The sequence below is a fragment of the Ranitomeya variabilis genome, chromosome 3 (assembly GCF_051348905.1).
Source record: "Ranitomeya variabilis isolate aRanVar5 chromosome 3, aRanVar5.hap1, whole genome shotgun sequence".
Taxonomy (NCBI): Eukaryota; Metazoa; Chordata; class Amphibia; order Anura; family Dendrobatidae; genus Ranitomeya; species Ranitomeya variabilis.
The window spans coordinates 169,435,518-169,458,544 of record NC_135234.1 but is presented as its reverse complement, the minus strand read 5'-3'; the positions used below and the strand labels follow the sequence as shown (position 1 = coordinate 169,458,544).

Below are 23,027 nucleotides of genomic sequence, written 5' to 3'. Positions count from 1 at the left end.
TAATCCTACAGTTGGAAGCAAAGATTGCAAGTTCCAAGTTAAAGGAATGCTAACTACACTTCCTGTGTGTAGGAGAAGGACAAAGCTATTACCAACTGCCACCAGATACCTGAGAGGGCAGGTGGTTGAATAACACTGAATGACTGCAAAAAACCTGCAGCAAGATATGGTGGCAGCAATTACTGAGATTTCAGTTTGCACAGTAGGATGCAAACTACATGCTGAAGGTCTCGATGCCCAAACTCCAAGACCTACATCTCTGTTGATCCAAAAGCCCCAAAAAATCAGCTCCAAAACATTCAAAACCATATAAATAAGTAACAGAAGCTTGGGGATTCTGTTCTGTGGAGCGATGAAACAGAAGTTAATCTTTTTGGGCCTATAACTCAGTGGTGTAGTAGAAGGAAGACTGATGCAAATGCTAATAAGAACACCCTGCCTACGAATCGGTGATCCTTTGGGGCTGGTTTGCTTCCAATGGCACTGAAAATCTGCAGTGTATGGAGGGCAAGATAGAGTCTATCAAGTATCAGGAAATCCAGGGAGGAAATGTCATGCTTTCTGTGAGGAAGCTGAAGCTAAGGCATAATTGTTCTTGTCTGACTGGTTTATTCATAACAACAAACATTTGTGAATTTTGATAACCTTAATCGCATGGTCGTTGAATAACTTTAACAGCAGCTTTAATGGAAACTTGTCATGTCTGATAATGCTATTATGCTGTAGATATAGGGTTGTCAACAGGTTAATAGCGTTCTGAATGTGCCTGGCTGCTGTACTGAAAGTGACACACCGAAGAAAATGAAATCTATTCTCCCTGGAGCTGCCGGCTTTCAGTCATGCAGGTGTGCCTGGAGAAATCACAGTCACCGCTCACAGCACTGAGAATGGCGTCTGTAAGCACACCCGGCACTGATTGACATCCTGCTCTGCAATACATCACTGTGTAGACTGCTGTCAGTCGCTCTCTGCCACCACTGTCAGTGTAGTGATTCGTGACTGTAATTGCCCCAGGCACAACTGTATGACTGAAAGCTGGCAGCTCCCAAGAGAAATAAAGTTAACTTTCTTCCAAGTACCACACTTTCAGTACAGAGGCCGGGCGCCTTCTTAATGCTATTAACCCTAGATCTGCAATAGTTTAATTGGACCTGACAGGTTCCATTTATCTCTGGCATGCCCCAGCATGCTGGAGGTTTTAGTGTAGAACCAGATGGAGACCATGTTACACAATAGAGGATACTGCCAGGAGAAACAAGAAATTAGCTTTAATTTTATTTATCTAATAAAAATTTAAGACAAAGTGTGAAAAGGCCATACATAGCATTTTATTTCAGCTAATACAGTTGTGTGCATTCATAAATTGTTGTATTTCTTACAGATCACAAAACATAAACTGTGAAAAGTGATGTGCAAGAACATCATTGTGTTTCGATACAGTAAAAAATGAAAAATACAGTAAAAAAGACAAAAAGTTAAAAAGCTATTCAACAAATCACTATTTTCATATTTGTGTTTGCTAAATGGAAATCTAAACTCCGGAATCTGAACATCACTTGGTAGTAACACATCTGCGTAAAAACTGATCTATCTGAGCTGGCATTTACTTCTGACCTCATAAAACATAATGGCATTCACTCTTTAGCTTGTATGTAATTAACATGGTAAGCAGGCATTGCGTGAGTTGAAAATACACATTTTTATCTGTACTTTTGGCATAAGAATATTTCTTTTTTTGTCACAGTGAAGCTATAAGCAGCTGCTGTGATGACGGCCACTGCAGATATAATGGCGCCTGTCAATGTACCGTAGTTGTAGCCATAGGGAACGGATATTATAACATCTGCCAAACGAACATACTAGCAAAAGCAGAAACAAATACAAACCAGGTTTTGTTTTTTTGTGTTTTAATATCACATTTTCATAGTGCACAGGGTCATGGCTTTCTCTAGAAGTTTTCAAATTCGCAGTCAAAATCTGTCATTCTGCAGACTATGTATTTCCATTGACGATCCCTAGAAAATAGTATTTAGGTAAAAGGTTACTATGAGGGAAAAGTACCAACAGGAAAATGTGATATGGTTCTAAATTACAGGCTTAAAGCGTGAGGCTTGCGCCACTGACAGATTCTGATGGTGTCACTTTATTTTATTACATTTAACTATTTGATTAATTAAGAAAACAACAGTAAAAAACAATGAGAGAATATGGTGCTTGAATATGAATCTGTTCATAAATGGAAAGGAATTAGAAAATACAGTTGTGCTCAAAAGTTTACATACCCCGGAAGAATTTTTGCTTTCTTGGCCTTTATTCGGAGAAGATGATTGATAACACCAAAACTTTTTCTCCACTCATGGTTAGAGGTTGGGTGAAGCCATTTATTGTCAAACTACTGGGTTTTCTCTTTTTAAATCATAATGACAACCCAAAACATCCAAATGACCCTAATCAAAAGTTTACATACCCTGGTGAGTTTGGACTGATAACATGCACAGAAGTTGACACAAATGGGTTTGAATGGCTACTAAAGGTAACATCATCACTAGTGATGAGCGAGTATACTCGTTGCTCGGGTTTTCTCTACATTGTGCTGCTCTCAGACTAGGTTGACAGATGATGCACATGTTAATGAAACTAACCTTTCTACTCCGGAGAATGTTGTGGTTGCTCCTCTTATGTAATAGCCATAGGAATATAGAACCATGTCTACATCCTCCCCATAATGTCCAGGATAGTCTTGTGTCAACCTGTATGCACAGAAAAAAAATAACATTTCCAATACATTGAATAGAAATGGACACTATTATTCTCCATGGTGCCCCTCACTCCAATATCTGCACAGGAGATAAAGGGTACATGTCCAAATCTGAAGTGCAAGGACCGTGTGACCAGGAATGGTCTTCTTCACTCTTAGTAAGTGAAGATCTTCCACATAGTGAAGAACAGGAAATTAGGACGGTGCAATTCTCATGATTCATGGGTAGATACATTTTCTATGTACCATTTTATTAGGTATATTGGATAAAAAAGAACATTGCATGTTTATTATAAGTTCAGAATTATTTGCCTAATTAACCCTATAAAACCCATGTTTCATTTAATTGTGACCTTACCAGCAACTATAGGAGCATCTTCGACTGTAACGGCAGCAGTAAAATTGCCATTCTCTATCCAACACAGCATCAAAGTACTGACTCTGAAATCCAGCTACCAGTCCGTTATTAGAACAAGTCTGATACCTGCGAATGAGAGAGCAATAGTGAATATGGACAGTTATGTTATGGCTGCATACTGTATGTGTAACTGTATTTTAAAAATCCATTCACATAGAGAATGAAATACACTGTGTGCAGAATTATTAGGCAAGTTGTATTTTGATCACATGATACTGTTTATACATGTCCTACTCCAAGCTGTTCAGGCTTGAGAGCCAACTACGAATTACATAAATCAGGTGATGTGCATCTCTGTAATGAGGAGGGGTGTTGTCTAATGACTAGTGTTGAGCGATACCGTCCGATACTTGAAAGTATCAGTATCGGAAAGTATCGGCCGATACCGGCAAAGTATCGGATCCAATCCGATACCGATACCCGATACCAATACAAGTCAATGGGACTCAAGTATCGGACGGTATTCCTGATGGTTCTCAGGGTCTGAAGGAGAGGAAACTCTCCTTCAGGCCCTGGGATCCATATTAATGTGTAAAAGAAAGAATTAAAATAAAAAATATTGCTATACTCACCTCTCCGACGCAGCCTGCACCTTACCGAGGGAAGCGGCAGCGTTCTTTGTTTAAAATTCGCGCTTTTCTTTCCTTACGTGAAGTCCCGGCTTGTGATTGGTCGCATGCCGCCCATGTGGCGGCGACGCAACCAATCACAGCAAGCCGTGACGTAATTTCAGGTCATTCAGTATTTTAAAATTACGCTCCGGCTTTGTGATTGGTTGCGTCGCAGTCACATGGGCGACGCAACCAATCACAGCAAGCCGTGACGTAATTTCAGGTCCTTAAGGATTTTAAAATTACGTCCCGGCTTTGCGATTGGTTGCGTCGCAGTCACATGGGCGACGCAACCAATCACAAGCCGTGACGTCACGGGAGGCTGGACACGCGCGCATTTTAAAATGGGCGCGTGTCCAGCCTCCCGTGACGTCCCGGCTTGTGATTGGTTGCGGCGCGGTCAACCAATCACAAGCCGGGAGGCTGGACACGCGCGCATTTTAAAATGGCTTCCCGGCTTGTGATTGGTTGACCGCGCCGCAACCAATCACAAGCCGGGACGTCACGGGAGGCTGGACACGCGCCCATTTTAAAATGCGCGTGTCCAGGGTGGATTCACCTCCCAGGGTGGATTCGTGGCTACGGATTTTTTACACTACCTGGGAATTTGTGACCACATCTTACCGGCAAGAGGCATAGACAAGGACTGGGCACAGGGGACTTTCAGGTAAGATGATAACATTTTCTTACCTTACTTATGGAGCTGCGCAGTCTCCTGTCCCTGTGCCCAGGCCACGCCCACAACCTCCGTATCTCCGGTGAGAAGGATCCCGTGCGTTCATCCGTGCCTCGCTGTTGGGGGCCATTAATGTTATGGAAATATTAGGGTTGGATAAATATATCCCTGTGTGTGCTGTGGCCGCTCCCAATTAGACTGAGTATTTTGAGCGCTCATCAAGAATGGACTGTACACAACTGTGACAGAACAACATTCCATCAATACTGATACTTTATTGTACATACATAGTTTTATATTTTCACATAGAAAGGAGTGGTTAGGGGTTGTCAGGGGTGGTTAGTTAATTATCATATTGTCTAGCTCCTCTGTCATTGGTTATCTAAACATATATGGAATATTGTGATTAATGCTCATATGACTGCTGATCAAGCAACTAAACTCGAGTTCTCTGTCTAGGACAAAGTGGAGACACCTGACCAGCAGTCACCAAACATCTGACTCTCTTCTGCTTTTAGGGGTGGAAAACCCCATATGATCTGTCTGGGTTATATCAGTTCAGTTCGTGTCAGCCATTTTAAACCATTGATTATAATGTATATATTTGCTGTGAGCATATAAGTATATATTTGATTATAGAGGAGTATACATGCAAGTGAGATCTACATGATATATATATTTCTATCACAGCATGATCACCGAACAATCAAGCGTTTCATGGCAAATAGCCAACAGAGTCGCAAGAAGCGTGTTGGGCAAAAAAGGCGCACAATAACTGCCCATGAATTGAGGAAAATCAAGCGTTAAGCTGCCAAGATGCCATTTGCCACCAGTTTTGCCATAATTCAGAGCTGCAACGTTACTGGAGTAACAAAAAGCACAAGGTGTGCGATACTCAGGGACATGGCCAAGGTAAGGAAGGCTGAAAAACGACCATCTTTTAACAAGAAACATAAGATAAAACATCAAAACTGGGCCAAGAAATATCTTAAGACTGACTTTTCAAAGGTTTTATGGACTGATGAAATGAGAGTGACTCTTGATAGGCCAGATGGATGGGCCAGAGGCTGGATCAGTAAAGGGCGGAGAGCTCCACTCCGACTCAGACGCCAGCAAGGTGGAGGTGGGGTACTGGTATGGGCTGGTATCATCAAAGATGAACTTGTGGGACCTTTTCGGGTTGAGGATGGAGTGAAGCTCAACTCCCAGACCTACTGCCAGTTTCTGGAAGACAACTTCTTCAAGCAGTGGTACAGGAAGAAGTCGGTATCGTTTAAGAAAAACATGATTTTCATGCAGGACAATGCTCCATCACATGCCTCCAACTTCTCCCCAGCGTGGCTGGCCAGTAAAGGTCTCAAAGAAGATTAAATAATGACATGGCCCCCTTGTTCACCTAATCTGAACCCCATAGAGAACCTGTGGTCCCTCATAAAATGTGAGATCTACAGGGAGGGAAAACAGTACACCTCTTGGAACAGTGTCTGGGAGGCTGTGGTGGCTGCTGCACGCAATGTTGGTCGTAAACAGATCAAGCAACTGACAGAATCTATGGATGGAAGGCTGTTGTGTCATCATAAAGAAAGGTGGCTATATTGGTCACTAATTTTTTGGGGTTTGTTTTTGCGTGTCAGAAATGTTTATTTCTAAATTTTGTGCAGTTATATTGGTTTACCTGGTGAAAATAAACAAGTGAGATGGGAATATATTTGGTTTTTATTAAGTTGCCTAATAATTCTGCACAAACAGATATCCTCCTAAGATAGCCAAATCTAAAAAAAAAACCCACTCCAACTTCCAAAAATATTAAGCTTTGATATTTATGAGCCTTTTGGGTTGATTGAGAACATAGTTGTTGATCAATAATAAAAATAATCCTCTAAAATACAACTTGCCTAATAAATCTGCACACAGTGTATAATGTAGCTGTTCAGCTCACCTGTCTGTCTGTCTATCCATGGGAAGTGCACAGATAGAAGTCCCGGGTAGAAAGGGATGAAAGGTGCTCAACTCAAGTCAAAAAGAAAAAATCCCGCACAAAACAGTAGAGTTTATTAGAGCTTTCAATTCTAAAAGACATATATATATCACCGTTATAATTTAAAATCAGGACATCATGAGAAAATGTAACACTGTCTATGCATTTTGAACCGATGTGTATAAATGGTTCTACACACATCCATGTTCTACACACATTGGTTCCAAAAGCGTGGGCCAGTGTTACATTTTCTTTGGATGTTACATTTTCTCTGGATGTCCTGATTTTAATGATGATATATTATAACTAGCTATTGAACCCGTTCTACGCCCGGGTGGCGAGCATTTATATTGGTATATGGTCTCCATCCTGGTATGTGCTGCTCCCATCTTGCTCTCCCATCCTGTCATGTGCTGCTCCATCCTGCGCCCCCATCCTGTCATGTGCTGCTCCATCCTGCATCCCCATCCTGTCATGTGCTCCCATCCTGCGCCCCCATCCTGTCATATGCTGCTCCATCCTGCATCCCCATCCTGTCATGTGCTCCCATCCTGCATCCCCATCCTGTCATGTCCTCCCATCCTGCATCCTCATCCTGTCATGTGCTCCCATCCTGCGCCCCCATCCTATCATGTGCTGCTCCATCCTGCATCCCCATCCTGTCATGTGCTGTTCCATCCTGCGCCCCCATCCTATCATGTGCTGCTCCATCCTGCGTCCCTATCCTGTCATGTGCTCCCATCCTGCGCCCCACCCTATCATGTGCTGCTGTATCCTGCGTCCCCATCCTGTCATGTGCTCCCATCCTGCACCCCCATCCTGTCATATGCTGCTCCATCCTACACCCCCATCCTGTCATGTGTGCCCCCATTCTGTCATGTGCTGCTCCCATCCTGTGCCCCCATTCTGTCATGTGCTGCTCCCATTGTCATGTGCTCCCATCCTGCGCCCCTTCCAGTCTCATGTGCTCCCATCCTGCACCCCCATCCTGTCATGTGTGCGCCCCCATTCTGTCATGTGCTGTTCCCATCGTGCGCAATCATTCTGTCATATGCTGCGCCCATCCTGCGCCGCCATTCTGTCATGTGGTGCTCCCATCCTGCGCCCCATCCTGTCATGTGCTGCTCCCATCCTGCGCCCCCATCCTGTCATGTGCTGCACCCATCCTGCGCCCCCATTCTGTCATGTGCTGCACCCATCCTGCGCCCCCATTCTGTCATGTGCTGCACCCATCTTGCACCCCCATTCTGTCATGTGTTGCTCCCATCCTGCGCCCCCATTCTGTCATGTGGTGCTCCCATCCTGTGCCCCCATTCTGTCTTGTGCTGCTCCCATCCTGTGCCCCCATTCTGTTGTAATGTGCTGCTCCCATTCTGCCTGTTCCTGTTTCCATTCTGCCATATGTTGCTCTCATCTTTCTCTCTCCGGCTCTACTGCCCGAGTGCGGCTGTGCTGAGTGCGGGCGGCTGTGCTGAGTGCGGGCGGCTGTGCTGAGTGCGGGCGGCTGTGCTGAGTGCGGGCGGCTGTGCTGAGTGCAGGCAGCTGTGCTGAGTGCGGGCGGCTGTGCTGAGTGCGGGCGGCTGTGCGTGGCTGTGCTGAGTGCGGGTGGCTGTGCGTGGCTGTGCTGAGTGCGGGCGGCTGTGCTGAGTGCGGGCGGCTGTGCGTGGCTGTGCTGAGTGCGGGCGGCTGTGCGTGGCTGTGCTGAGTGGGGCGGCTGTGCGTGGCTGTGCTGAGTGCGGGCGGCTGTGCCGAGTGCGGGCGGCTGTGCTGAGTGAGGGCGGCTGTGCTGAGTGAGGGCGGCTGTGCTGAGTGCGGGCGGCTGTGCTGAGTGCGGGCGGCTGTGCGTGGCTGTGCTGAGTGCGGGAGGCTGTGCTGAGTGCGGGCGGCGGTGCTGAGTGCAGGCGGCTGTGCGTGGCGGTGCGGAGTGCGGGCGGCTGTGCGTGGCGGTGCTGAGTACGGGCAGCTGTGCGTGGTGGTGCTGAGTGTGGGCGGCTGTGCGTGGCGGTGCTGAGTGCGGGCGGCTGTGCGTGGCGGCTGTGCTGAGTGCGGGCGGCTGTGCTGAGTGCGGGCGGCTGTGCTGAGTGCGGGCGGCTGTGTGTGGCGGTGCTGAGTGCGGGCGGCTGTGCGTGGCGGTGCTGAGTGTGGGCGGCTGTGCGTGGTGGTGCTGAGGGATCCTGTGCACACGCTACCTGATTCCTTTCCGCCGCCATTTTCTTGGTCCTCCTGCTGCGGGAATCGGCGCCTGCGCAGTCAACGCTTTCCGGCGCCATTTTCTTGAAGACACACTGCAGTGTGACCTCCGATCATGTGACGGGGGTCGGCGATGCCGTCATTTCCGGCCACCCGGCCGGATGCGGTAGTTAAATGCCGATGTCTGCATTTGACAGCGGCATTTAACTAGTTAATAGGCGCGGGCAGAATCGCGATCTATTGCGGGCACATGTCAGCTGTTCAAAACAGCTGACATGTCCCGGCTTTGATGCGGGCTCACCGCCAGAGCCTGCATCAAAGCGGGGCTTCTGACCTCGGACGTACTATCCCGTCCGAGGTCAGAAAGGGGTTAAAGGGACCCTGTCATGTGCAATAACATTAATAACCTGCAAATATAGGGTTAAAGGGAACCTGTCACCCCCAAAATGGAAGGTGAGCTAAGCCCACCAGCATCAGGGGCTTATCTACAGCATTCTGTAATGCTGTAGATAAGCCCCCGATGTATCCTGAAAAATAAGAAAAAGAGGTTAGATTATACTCACCCAGGGGCGGTCCCGCTGCGGTCCGGTCCGATGGGCGTCACAGGTCCGGTCCGGGGCCTCCCATCTTCTTACAATGACGTCCTCTTCTTGTCTTCATGCTGCGGCTCCAGCGCAGACGTACTTTGTCTGCCCTGCAGAGCAAAGTACTGTAGTGCGCAGGCGCTGGGAAAGGTCAGAGAGGCCTGACACCTGCGCACTGCAGTACTTTGATCTGCCCTCAACAATCTAACCTCTTTTTCTCATCTTTCAGGATACATTCCAGAATGCTGTAGATAAGCCCCTGATGCCAGTGGGCTTAGTTCATCTTCCATTTTGAGGGTGACAGGTTCCCTTTAACCCTGCTGTGGAACCTTGGGGTCATATAGAACCCAGCGCTGAATGAATTGAAATATTTCTAAAACTGGTCAATCTCAGACATTGACCTACGGTATGTATTTTCAAGTAACATATTTCTGCTTATGTTGATGATATTTTGAATTTGTTTTTCAATTTTGTTTCAAAGTTATTTTCAATTTTCTGTGTTTGGGACTCTCCTGACCCCATAGTACCTTTATTGGCTGACATTTTTTTTTTAAAAATACTTTATGTTTATTCACAAGTTTTGTAATATAATTGTAAATAAACGATGGCTAGTCACTTCCAAGTGACACCAGCAGTGTTACAGGACAGCGCAAACGGTGCTATGTTTGTCCTCGATCGAAGGATAAAAAGACGAGATTTGTTTGCAATGACTGCTAGAAGTTCATTTGTGAAGAACATGGCACTATGACGTGCAATGAATGCAAGGGCTAAATTTATTGCCAGATCATTCGTTGTCATTATGTTTTTACTAAAATCCACGCAGTAGCAGTTATTGTGCTTTTTTTTTTTTTTTTATACTTTCAGTTATTAGTAAAGCATTTTGGTATAAATTTCAGTTTGTGTTTGATGATGACAAATAAATCAGTTCAAAGTTACGTTCAGTCATCGCTCACTATACTGTGGCTGCTGGCACGCACTAGCACTTATCACTCTATAACCCGCTGTTAGCCGCTGCTGACAGAATAGTGACTGCTGACTGAAGCTGCTCCATTAATGCCTGTATGACTGACAGCTGGTTAATCAGTGCATAGCCCGCTGTCAACCGCTTCTCTTAGGCCGGCCTCACACTAGCGAGTTTTACGGACGTATGAGCACATAAACTACGTCCGTAAAATTCGCATTACACACGGCCCAATGAATCTCTATGGCCCAGCTCCTATCTGCCGTATATTACGCATCCGTAATATACGGCGTTCTACGGCCGTAGAAAATCGCAGCATGCTGCGTTTGTCACCGTATTGCGCAAAAAAAATCGCCAATGAAAGTCTATGGGGGCGAGAAAAATACGGATTCCACACGGACCTGCAGTGTGACTTGCGAGAAATACGCAGCGGTGTTAGTGAAAAGTCGGTAATTCAATTGCCGGCTTTTCATTTCTCCTTCACAAACCCGACAGGATATGAGACATGGTTTACATACAGTAAACCATCTCATATCCCCTTTTTTTTGCATATTCCACACTACTAATGTTAGTAGTGTGTATGTGCAAAATTTGGGTGCTGTAGCTGCTAAAATAAAGGGTTAAATGGCGGAAAAAATTGGCATGGGCTCCCGCGCAATTTTCTCCGCCAGAGTGGTAAAGCCAGTGACTGAGGGCAGATATTAATAGCCAGGAGAGGGTCCATGGTTATTGGACCCCCCTGGCTACAAACATCTGCCCCCAGCCACCCCAGAAAAGGCACATCTGGAAGATGCGCCTATTCTGGCACTTGGCCACTCTCTTCCCACTCCCGTGTAGCGGTGGGATATGAGGTAATGAAGGGTTAATGTCACCTTGCTATTGTAAGGTGACATTAAGCCAGATTAACAATGGAGAGGCGTCAATTATGTCACCTATCCATTATTAATCCAATTGTATGAAAGGGTTAAAAAAACACACACATTATTAAAAAGTATTTTAATGAAATAAACACACAGGTTGTTTTAATATTTTATTGCTCTCTCAATCCACCTGAAGACCCTCGCTCTGCAAAATAATAAACCAACAATATACATACCTTCTGATGAACTGTTACGTCCCACGAAGTAAATCCATCTGAAGGGGTTAAATCATTTTACAGGCAGGAGCTGTGCTAAAGCACTCGCTCGTGCCTGTAAACCCCGGGTGCTGAAAGGAAAGCTGGGTGATCTGTACTTACATTGAGTCGCGGTGAGACGCCCTCTGCTGGATGAACTCATGAACTGGAGCCTTGGAAAAGTTCCCACGCTCGAGTTCATATGAGTTCATCCAGCAGAGGGCGCATCACTGCAACTCAAGGTAAGTACAGATCACCCAGCTTTCCTTTCAGCACCCGGGGTTTACAGGCACGAGCGAGTGCTTTAGCACAGCTCCTGCCTGTAAAATGATTTAACCCCTTCAGATGGATTTACTTCGTGGGAAGGAGAAATGAAAAGCCGGCAATTGAATTACCGGCTTTGCACATATATCGCGCTGAATTAAATTTACATATAAATACAGAATATATATATATATGTGTCTCAATGACATTGCTTCAGGCTTTGGTCAGGATTTTATGCAGGTAAAATCCTGACCAAAAATGCACCTGAGGTCACTGACAGGTCACCTGCGGTGTTCCTGCGTGTTTTGCTGATTCCACAACAGGAGGAAAAAAAGAGGAAAAAAACTCCACTATTCTAGAAAAAACACCACAGAAAAACAGGCAAAGGTGCTTACCTGTCTAGGCCTCAAATCAAATGCACTCTCATGGTGCAGTGGGCCCCAAGTAAAGATGGCGACTACACAGGTGTGGTAATACCAAATGAGACAGCCAGCCTACAATCAGGGATTGGCCGCTGGGCACACCAGTTCAAATAATAATCTGCAGCAATGGGGCCCACTGCACCATGAGAGTGCATTTGATTTGAGGCCTAGACAGGTAAGCACCTTTGCCTGTTTTTCTGTGGTGTTTTTTCTAGAATAGTGGAGGTTTTTTCCTCTTTTTTTCCTCCTGTTGTGGTTTTTGCTGTTAGACTAGGACTGGCAAGCGTGAGGACCCGTGACGTGGGTTGCCAGCTTATGTATTGTGGCCATAATATTAACGAATACCTTACATTTTTCGATATGTTCTTGTGCACTTTTTTTACTTTTACTTTTTGAGGTGCAGTTGGGCCCTGATGGCTTTGTAAGTTGTGGCCTCTGTTCACACAGGACGCATTACAGTTAGCACTGGTCAGCCCGCCACATGGCGTTACTAATAGGCTAGGATCCAGTTGCTGTGCATACTCTGTGTGAACATTGCTGCAGATTATTATTTGCACTGGTGTGCCCAGCGGCCAATCCCTGATTGTAGGCTGGCTGTCTCATTTGGTATTACCACACCTGTGTAGTCGCCATCTTTACTTGGGGCCCACTGCACCATGAGAGTGCATTTGATTTGAGGCCTAGACAGGTAAGCACCTTTGCCTGTTTTTCTGTGGTGTGTTTTGCTGATTGTAGCAACATGCTGCGTTCTGAAAAAATGCACCGTATGTGCGTTTTTGCAGGAAAACCGCATGTATTTTTTATTGCACAGTGGAGACGGGATTTCATTAAATCCCCTCCACTACGCTGTAACATCTGGACGCTGCGTTTTTGACGCTGCGGCTCAGCGCTGCGTAAAAAACGCAGCGTTTCCTGAACGTGGACACATACCCTTAGAATAGTGACTGATAACTGAAGGTTTCTCCATGCACGCCTGTATGACTAAGGCTATGTGCAGACGTTGCAGATTTGGGTGCAGAATTTTCTGCACAAAATCTGCATCTCCTGGCAGAAAACGCAGGTGCAGATTTGAAGCATTTTTTATGCGGATTTTATGCGTTTTTGTTGCGGATTTACTGCAGATTCTGGTCAGATTTCATGCGTTTTTTACCCCTGCGGATTTCTATAATGGAATGGGTACAGAAACGCTGCAGATCCGCACCAAAGAAGTGACATGCTCCTTCTTTCAATCCGCTGCGTTTTCCATGCTGAATTTTCCGCACCATTCGCACAGTGTTTTTTTTTACTGTAAATTACTTTGCGGATCTGCAACATTTCTGCGCGGAAAAAAACGCTGCGGATCTGCAGGAAATCCGCAACGCACACAGCCTGACAGCTGGCTCATCAGAACATAGCCCACTATCAACCGCTGCTCTTAGAATAGTGACTGCTGACTGAAGCTGCCCCATGCACACCTGTATGACTGACAGCTGGCTCATCAGTACATAGCCCGCTATCATCCACTGCTCACAGAATAGTGACTGCTGACTGAAGCTGCTCCGTGCACGCCTGTATGATTGACAGCTGGGTCATCAGTACATAGCCCGCTATCATCCACTGCTCACAGAATAGTGACTGCTGACTGAAGCTGCTCCGTGCACGCCTGTATGACTGACAGCTGGCTCATCAGTACATAGCCCGCTATCATCCACTGCTCACAGAATAGTAACTGCTGACTGAAGCTGCTCCGTGCACGCCTGTATTAATGACAGCTGGGTCATCAGTACATAGCCCGCTATCATCCACTGCTCACAGAATAGTAACTGCTGACTGAAGCTGCTCCGTGCACGCCTGTATGACTGACAGCTGGGTCATCAGTACATAGCCCGCTATCATCCACTGCTGACAGAATAGTGACTGCTGACTGAAGCTGCTCCGTGCACGCCTGTATGACTGACAGCTGGGTCATCAGTACATAGCCCGCTATCATCCACTGCTCACAGAATAGTAACTGCTGACTGAAGCTGCTCCGTGCACGCCTGTATTAATGACAGCTGGTGGCTCCTGGAAGTTCATTTTCTCCTGCATGCTGCACTTTCAGTACTGTGGCCGGGCACCTACATAACACTATTAATCTGCAGGTTAACCCTACATTTGCGTTATTAGGTTTTAGCTGTAAAAAAAACAAACACAAATTGCAGACAAATCACTTTCACATTGTCACTAGTGATAGAAAATCCAACACTTTTGGAAACATTTTTAGTCTTTTTGTCGCAGTCAAGGTAGAGCGAAGGTGACAATGTGACACCTTAGTTTACCATTAGATGCGACGTCGTCATGCGACACTTTATGGTTGCCTTGTAGCCATAGCCTTATTCAACACAACATTGTAAGGAAATCTACACCCCTGTAAGTTTACGTCTTATCCACCAGATGGCGCAGGAATATAAAAGAATAGATTTTCCTGTTTGAACCATAGTCTAGCAGCAGCAGGTTGTAACAAGGGTTTCTTGATTGCTTAATTAATAATTGTTCATAATCACCTCTGTGCTGGGACAAATCGCAGCTTGCATGTTGTTGTTTGCCCATTACATACAGTTTTCCAACCGGTTGCATTAAATTCCATTCCATAATAAACTTGCTGGAGATTAAAGCTGTATATTTTAGATTTATGCTAAATTTCCTCAAAACCAAGAAAAAGTGTTCTCATGTTCTTACAATAACACCACCACCAAAATCACCATTCTTCATGCGTGGCATTGTCAGTAACTTTCTCATCCCATTTGTCCAGTCAAAGGCTGAGCTTTCAGACTAAATCGTACAGTATAGCGGTGACCCACCTAATCTCCTCATGTGCCCCCAATCTATGTGGGCTTTCATATGTCTTGCACTGAGGAGAGGCTTCCGTCAGGCCACTCTGCCATAAAGGCCCGACTGGTGGAGGGCTGCAGTGATAGTTGACTTTGTGGAACTTTCTCCCATCTCCCTACTGCATCTCTGGAGCTCAGCCACAGTGATCTTGGGGTTCTTCTTTACCTTTCTCACCAAGGTTCTTCTCCCATGATTGCTCAGTTTGGCTGGACACCTGGTCTAGGAAGACTTCTGGTGGTTCCAAACTTCTTCCATCTAAGGATTATGGAGGCCACTGTGCTCTTAGGAACCTTGAGAAATCATTTTGTAACCTTGGCCAGGTCTGAGCCTTGCCACAATTTTGTCTCTGAGCTCCTTGACCAGTTCCTTTGGCCTCATGATACTCATTTGGTCTGACATGCACTGTGAGCTGTGAGGTCTTATATAGACAGGTGTGTGCCTTTCCAAATCAAGTCCTATCAATTTAATTAAATACAGCTGACTCCAATGAAGGAGTAGAACCATCTCAAGGAGGCTCACAAGGAAATGGACAGCATGTGACTTAAATATGAGTGTCTGAGCAAAGGGAGTCTGAATACTTTTTAATAAATATGCAAAAATGTCTACATTTCTGGGGGGGTTTTCAGTCAAGATGGGGTGCAAAGTGTACATTAATGAGAAAAAAATGAACTTTTTGAATTTACCAAAAGCCCGCAATGAAACAAAGAGTGAAAAACTTAAAGGGGTCTGACTAACTTCCGTACCCACTGTGTATGTATGTATGTATATATATGTGTATATATATATATATATATATATATATATATATATATATATATATATATATATATATATATATATATATATATATATATATATACACACAGTGCAGACCAAAAGTTTGGACATATCTTCTCATTTAAAGATTTCTCTGTATTTTCATGACTATGAAAATTGTAAATTCACACTGAAGGCATGAAAACTATGAATTAACACATGTGGAATTATATACTTAACAAAAAAGTGTGAAACAACTGAAAATAGGTCTTATATTCTAGGTTCTTCAAAGTAGCCACCTTTTGCTTTGATGACTGCTTTGCACACTCTTGGCATTCTCTTGATGAGCTTCAAGAGGTAGTCACCGGTAATGGTTTTCACTTCACAGGTGTGTCCTGTCAGGTTTAGTAAGTGGGATTTCTTGCCTTATAAATGGGGTTGGGACCATCAGTTGTGTTGTACAGAAGTCTGGTGGATACACAGCTGATAGTCCTACTGAATAGACTGTTAGAATTTGTATTATGGCAAGAAAAAAGCAGCTAAGTAAAGAAAAACGAGTGGCCATCATTACTATAAGAAATGGAGGTCAGTCAGTCCGAAAAATTGGGAAACTTTGAAAGTGTCTCCAAGTGCAGTTGGAAAAACCATCAAGCTCTACAAAGAAACTGGCTCACATGAGGACCGACCCAGGAAAGGAAGACCAAGAGTCACCTCTGCTTCTGAGGATAAGTTTATCCGAGTGACTAGCCTCAGAAATCGCAGGTTAACAGCAACTCAAATTAGAGACCAGGTCAATGCCACACAGAGTTCTAGCAGCAGACACATCTCTACAACAACTGTTAAGAGGAGACTTTGTGCAGCAGGCCTCCATGGTAAAATAGCTGCTAGGAAACCACTGCTAAGGACAGGCAACAAGCAGAAGAGACTTGTTTGGGCTAAAGAACACAAGGAATGAACATTAGACCAGTGGAAATCTGTGCTTTGGTCTGATGAGTCCAAATTTGAGATCTTTGGTTCCAACCACCGTGTCTTTGTGCGACGCAGAAAAGGTGAACGGATGGACTCTACATGCCTGGCTCCCACCGTGAAGCATGGAGGAAGAGGTGTGATGGTATAGGGGTGCTTTGCTGGTGACACTGTTGGGGATTTATTCAAAATTGAAGGCATACTGAACCTGTATGGCTACCACAGCATCTTGCAGCAGCATGCTATTCCATTCGGTTTGCGTTTAGTTGGACCATCATTTATTTTTCAACAGGACAATGACCCCAAACACACCTCCAGGCTGTGTAAGGGCTATTTGACCAAGAAGGAGAGTGAAGGGGTGCTACGCCAGATGACCTGGCCTCCACAGTCACCAGACCTGGACCCAATCGAGATGGTTTGGGGTGAGCTGGACCGCAGAGTGAAGGCAAAAGTGCCAACAAGTGCTATGCATCTCTGGGAACTCCTTCAAGATTGTTGGAAGACCATTCCCGGTGACTACCTCTTGAAGCTCATCAAGAGAATGTAAAGAGTGTGCAAAGCAGTCATCAAAGCAAAAGGTGGCTACTTTGAAGAACCTAGAATATAAGACATATTTTCAGTTGTTTCACACTTTTTTGTTAAGTATATAATTCCACATGTGTTAATTCATAGTTTTGATGCCTTCAGTGTGAATGTACAATTTTCATAGTCATGAAAATACAGAAAAATCTTTAAATGAGAAGGTGTGTCCAAACTTTTGGTCTGTACTGTATATGTGGGGAACTGGGGCCATCATACTATATATATGAGGAAACTGGTGTATTCATACTATATATATGAGGGAACTGGGGTCATCATACTATATATATATATATATATATATATATATATATATATATATATATATATATATATATATTTATATATATATATGGGGCTGTGGGACCATCATACTTTGTATATGAGGGAACTGGATCCATCATACTTCTTTTTTTTTTTTATATAGTGCTAACATATTCCGTAGCGCTTTACAGACATTATCATCGCTGTCCCCGATGGGGCTCACAATCTAAATTCTCTATCAGTATGTCTTATAGTATATATACTATGTATATGGGGTGAACTGGGGTCATCATACTATATATATGGGGTGAACTGGGGCCATCATACTATATATATGGGGTGAACTGGGGCCATTATACTATATATGTATGAGAGAACTGGGGCCATCATACTATATATATGGGGTGAACTGGGGCCATCATGCAATATATATGGGGCTGTGGGACCATCATACTTTATGCATGAGGGAACTGGAGTCATCATACTATATATGGTGCTGTAGGACCATCATACTTTATATATGAGGGAACTGGGGTCATCATACTATATATATGGGGGAACTGGAACCATCCTACTATATACATGGGGCAACTGGGGCCATCAAACTATTTATATGGTGAAGTGGGGACCTTTATACTATATATACAGGGCAGTGGGGTCATCATACTATACAGTTGAAACCAGAAGTTTCCATACACTATATAAAAAGACACATCTGCATGTTTTTCTCACTATCTGACATGAAATCAGAATAAACCTTTCCTGTTTTAGGTCAATTAGGATTACCGTAATTATTAATATTTGCCAAATGCCAGAATAATGAGAGAGAGAGATTATGTTTTAAGGCATTTTTATTACATATTGCAAAGTCAAAAGTTTCCATACATGTCATTAGTATTTGGTACTATTGCCCTTAAACTGAATGACTTGGGTCAAATGTTTGGGATCTTCTTCCACAAGCTTCCACAATAGTTGATCAGAATTTGGGCCCACTCCTCCTGACAAAACTGGTGTAACTTATCCAGGTTTGTAGGGCGCCTTGCTCACACCTGCCTTTTCAGCTTTGCCCATAAATTTTCACTAGGATTGAGATCAGCGCTTTGTGATGGCCGCTCCATAACATTGACATTGTCATCCTTGAGCCACTTTGTTAGCCACTATAGAAAGGGGGCAGGGGGACCTTCACACTATATACAGGGGGCAGTGGGGACCTTCATACTATATATAGGGAGCAGGGGGACCTTCATACTATATATAGAGGGCAGGGAGACCTTCATACTATATATAGGGGTGAGGGGGACCTTCATACTATATACAGGAGGCAGTGGGTACCTTCATAGTATATATAGGTGGCTGGGGGACCTTCATGCTGTATATAAGAGCAGTGGGGACCATCATATTTTATATAGGTGCTATGTAGCCATTTTACTATACGGTATATAGGGAGCTCTGGGATCCTCAATGTAGAATAAAGGGCTTTGGGGACCATCATATTGTGCTTTGGGGTCTGTAGGACCACCATTCTGTATATTTAGAGTTGTGTGGGCACTCAGAGGACATTGTTTATTATAAATGGGGACATTATTCGTTTAATAAGGGCACTCAGGTTCCATTATTTTTTTTCTTGGAGGGCATTGTTATCTTTAAGTGGACACTCAAGGGTATTTGTTGCTAGAAGGGGCATTTGGGATATTATATTCTTCAAAGGAACATCCAGGGCTTTTCTGTGTAGCACAGTATGGGCATTAATACCTTCTATGGCACACTTTAATTTTGAGGGGAGGGAGTAATTATAGTACTGACACAGTTTTTTAAGTATTGGGGTCACTGTTCCTTTCCTCAGGTGCACGCAGAGTGGGGAATTTTTGTAGGTTGTGTAGCGTTTCACCCGCTACGGGTCTAGGGGACACACGCTTAGGTGCGGCGGATGACACTCAGGAGACACGTTTCCTTAAAAGTTCACAGGTTTATTGCTCCATAAACCACATTGCAACAGGAACAACAGGTAAACAGTCTTGCGTCAGACAGATGATTCTTCAATGTCCATAGTAGAGCTTCGCTCTCTCAGACCTGTAGGCACACAGGCCATGCTATGTCCAGCACGCAGGCTCTCCAGCCTGAAATGGTCTCTGTGTGTTGTTCAGGACGTCTGTCCCCACTTGGAACCATCCAACACACAGGCCACTCTGCAGTGTTCAGCCAGGACACATGGAAGTGTGTCCACCCTGACAGACTCCCACACACTCACACCATGTGCTACACACACCTCCTTTACATAGGTGTAACCACACCCAGGTACCTGTCACATGGCCAGTCAGGTGAGCGTGACATCACCACAGGTCCTTCAACAAAAACCATCTTACGTGATTTGTAGGTGACTGAACCTACCCATCTCTCCAATCACCTGGAAGCCTTCCCAATGTAAACAAATCCCTCAGCAGTAGATCTGCTTGAGCAAAACATACCCAGGCTTCCATCACAAATACTACCTTTAGGGTTACCGCCCCCCTTTGGGCCGTTTTCTCCTTTAGGGCCACCACCCCTTTTAGGGACTCCACCCCCTTTTGGGCAACTACCCCTTTTTTTGATGCAGCCCCTTTTTGGCCAACCATAATTATTTGGGCACCGCTCCGTTTTTGGGACTCCACCCCCTTTTAGTTTGCACAGCACACCAATGTGACTCTGGCCTGGCACTGGCCCTTTAAGAGTCTGCACAGCCTGGAGCACAATTTTTTTTTTTTTGCAATACTTCACCAGCTCCTGCTGGCACTGCTACACCTCTGGGTGCTGATCACAAGCTCCTGCTACCGCCACTGCAGCTCCTGCTACCGCCACTGCAGCTCCTGCTGCTGCGGAACCTCTTGCTGCAACCGCGCTGCACAGCTCAACCGCAGACTTCGTGGACCCGCCGATCCACAGCAAGCCGCTTGTCACCTTCGTGGACCCGCCGATCCACAGCAAACTTCGTAACCCCGCCGAGTTACCGCCAGACGCCTTCAGTCTTTGTGGCCCCGCCGAGCCACAGCAAGTTGATCAGAAAAGAAAAAAAGAAATACATGGACTCGCTGGTCCACAGCAAGCACCTGCACACGTGCTTTATAGAAAAAACACAGTCTCTCACTGACCACGGTCAGAATAACACAGACTCCGGTCTGTTACACACCCGGCTTTACAGCCCAAACACAATTTCTCACTGATCCCGACCAGCATAATACACGGTTTTCAGACCGTTACCCGTTGGCAACTTTCACGGGTTCCTGGACACCCCTCGGCCTCAGAGGTGCCCAGACGCAATGTCTCTCTTTTCCTTCCACTCTGACCCCGGTCAGTACACCACAGATCTCCATCCGTTACCTGTCATAGCCACACAGGTTCCCGGATCCTTCTTCTCCTCAGAGGTATCCCATAAACAGCAGTTCTCACTGACCCCGGTCAGTATTTACTCACGGTTGTCAAGACCGTCCACTCTTCTGGCTCAGATCAGCCAGCGCTGCAACCTGTGTTCCTTGGATCGTTGCCCGCATCCTCCACCAATTGTAGCGTTTCACCCGCTACGGGTCTAGGGGACACTCGCTTAGGTGCGGCGGATGACACTCAGGAGACACGTTTCCTTAAAAGTTCACAGGTTTATTGCTCCATAAACCACATTGCAACAGGAACAACAGGTAAACAGTCTTGCGTCAGACAGATGATTCTTCAATGTCCATAGTCGAGCTCCGCTCTCTCTCAGACCTGTAGGCACACAGGCCGTGCTATGTCCAGCACGCAGGCTCTCCAGCCTGAAATAGTCTCTGTGTGTTGTTCAGGACGTCTGTCCCCACTTGGAACCGTCCAACACACAGGCCACTCTGCAGTGTCCAGCCAGGACACATGGAAGTGTGTCCTGTTGTGAACTATACTTTTTGGCTCCCTCTTGTGGTCACTAGTGATTTGGCACTTGGATTGTCTTTTACCAGGTTTGTGCTCACCTGCTTCGTTAGGCCTGGGGTGTTGCTATTTAAACTTCCTGGATTCTCAGTCCAGTGCCTGGCATCGTTGTAATCAGTTCACTTCTGTTTGCTCCTGTCTTCAGGTCCTGGTTCTTTGCAAGATAAGCTAAGTTCTGCTTTCGTACTCTTGATCATTTGCATTGTTCATATTTTTTGTCCAGCTTGTACAATATGTGATTCCTGTTATTGCTGGAAGCTCTAGGGGGGCTGATATTCTCCCCCCACACTGTCAGTCGGTTTGGGGGTTCTTGGATATTCAGCGTGGATATTTTGCAGGGTTTTTGCTGACCATATAAGTCTTCTTACTATATTCTGCTATTAGTCAGTGGGCCTCTCGTTGCTAAATCTAGTTCATTCTTACGTTTGTCTTTTCTTCTTACCTCACCGTTATTATTTGTTGGGGGCTTGTATTACTTTGGGGTTAGGACCAACGTAGGCACGTTCCCCGGCTGCTGTTAGTGTTTGCGCTAGGATCAGGTATATGGTCAGCCTAGTTACCACTTCCCTATGAGCTGGTATTTATGTTCTGCAGACTTTGCTGTAATCTTTGAGGTCCCCTGCCATTGGGATCATAACAGTATGCCAGGCCCATAAATAGTTAATGCATTGCTGAAGTGGGATTAAAAGAAAAGAAGTTCTGAGTTTTTTTTTTTTCTTCCTCCCCTTTATCTCTGAGTGGCTTGAAGCTTTGCTGCAGACATGAATGTTCAGACCTTGATTACTAGTGTGGATCAGCTTGCTGCACGTGTGCAGGGCATTCAGGATTTTGTTGTTAGCAGTCCTATGTCAGAGCCTAAGATACCTATTCCTGAGCTGTTCTCTGGAGATCGATTTAAATTTAGGAATTTTAGGAATAATTGTAAATTGTTTCTATCTTTGAAACCTCGTTCGTCTGGAGATTCAGCTCAGCAAGTCAAAATTAGTATCTTCTTCTTGCGTGGCGACCCTCAGGATTGGGCTTTCTCGTTAGCGCCAGGAGATCCTGCATTGGCGGATGTTGATGCGTTTTTTCTGGCGCTCGGATTGCTTTATGAGGAGCCTAATCTTGAAATTCAGGCAGAAAAAGCTCTACTGGCCATCTCTCAGGGCCAGGATGAAGCTGAGGTGTACTGCCAAAAATTTCGGAAATGGTCCGTGCTTACTCGATGGAATGAATGTGCTCTGTCCGCAAATTTCAGAAATGGCCTTTCTGAAGCCATTAAGAATGTGATGGTGGGTTTTACAATTCCTACAAGTCTGAATGATTCTATGGCGCTGGCTATTCAGATTGATCGGCGTTTGCGGGAGCGCAAATCCGCTAAATCTCTGGCGGTGTTGTCTGAACAGACACCTGTCTCAATGCAATGCGATAGAATCCTGACTAGAACCGAACGACAAAATCATAGACGTCAGAATGGGCTGTGTTTTTACTGTGGTGATTCTACACATGTTATATCAGCATGCTCTAAACGCCTAACCAACGTTGTCAGTCCTGTCACCATTGGTAATTTGCAGCCTAAATTTATTTTGTCTGTGACTTTAATTTGTTCATTGTCTTCCTACCCTGTTATGGCATTTGTGGATTCAGGTGCTGCCCTGAGTCTTATGGACTTGTCGTTTGCCAAGCGCTGCGGTTTTGTCCTGGAGCCTTTAAAGGTTCCGATTCCT

The 23,027-nt window shown here is 45.2% G+C and overlaps 1 protein-coding gene across 1 annotated transcript in view; it reads right to left on the bottom strand.

Annotated features, from left to right (window-relative positions):
* Positions 1-1,304: 1,304 nt before the first annotated feature.
* DPT (dermatopontin) overlaps positions 1,305-23,027 on the bottom strand; it is a 67,667-nt gene continuing 45,944 nt past the window's right edge. Inside the window, exons 2-4 of the mRNA XM_077294854.1 lie at positions 3,117-3,242; positions 2,643-2,750; positions 1,305-2,015 (exon numbers count right to left, since the gene is read on the bottom strand). Coding sequence (XP_077150969.1) covers positions 1,949-2,015; positions 2,643-2,750; positions 3,117-3,242 — 301 coding nt within the window. The 3' untranslated portion in view covers positions 1,305-1,948. The remainder of the gene's footprint in view (positions 2,016-2,642; positions 2,751-3,116; positions 3,243-23,027) is intronic.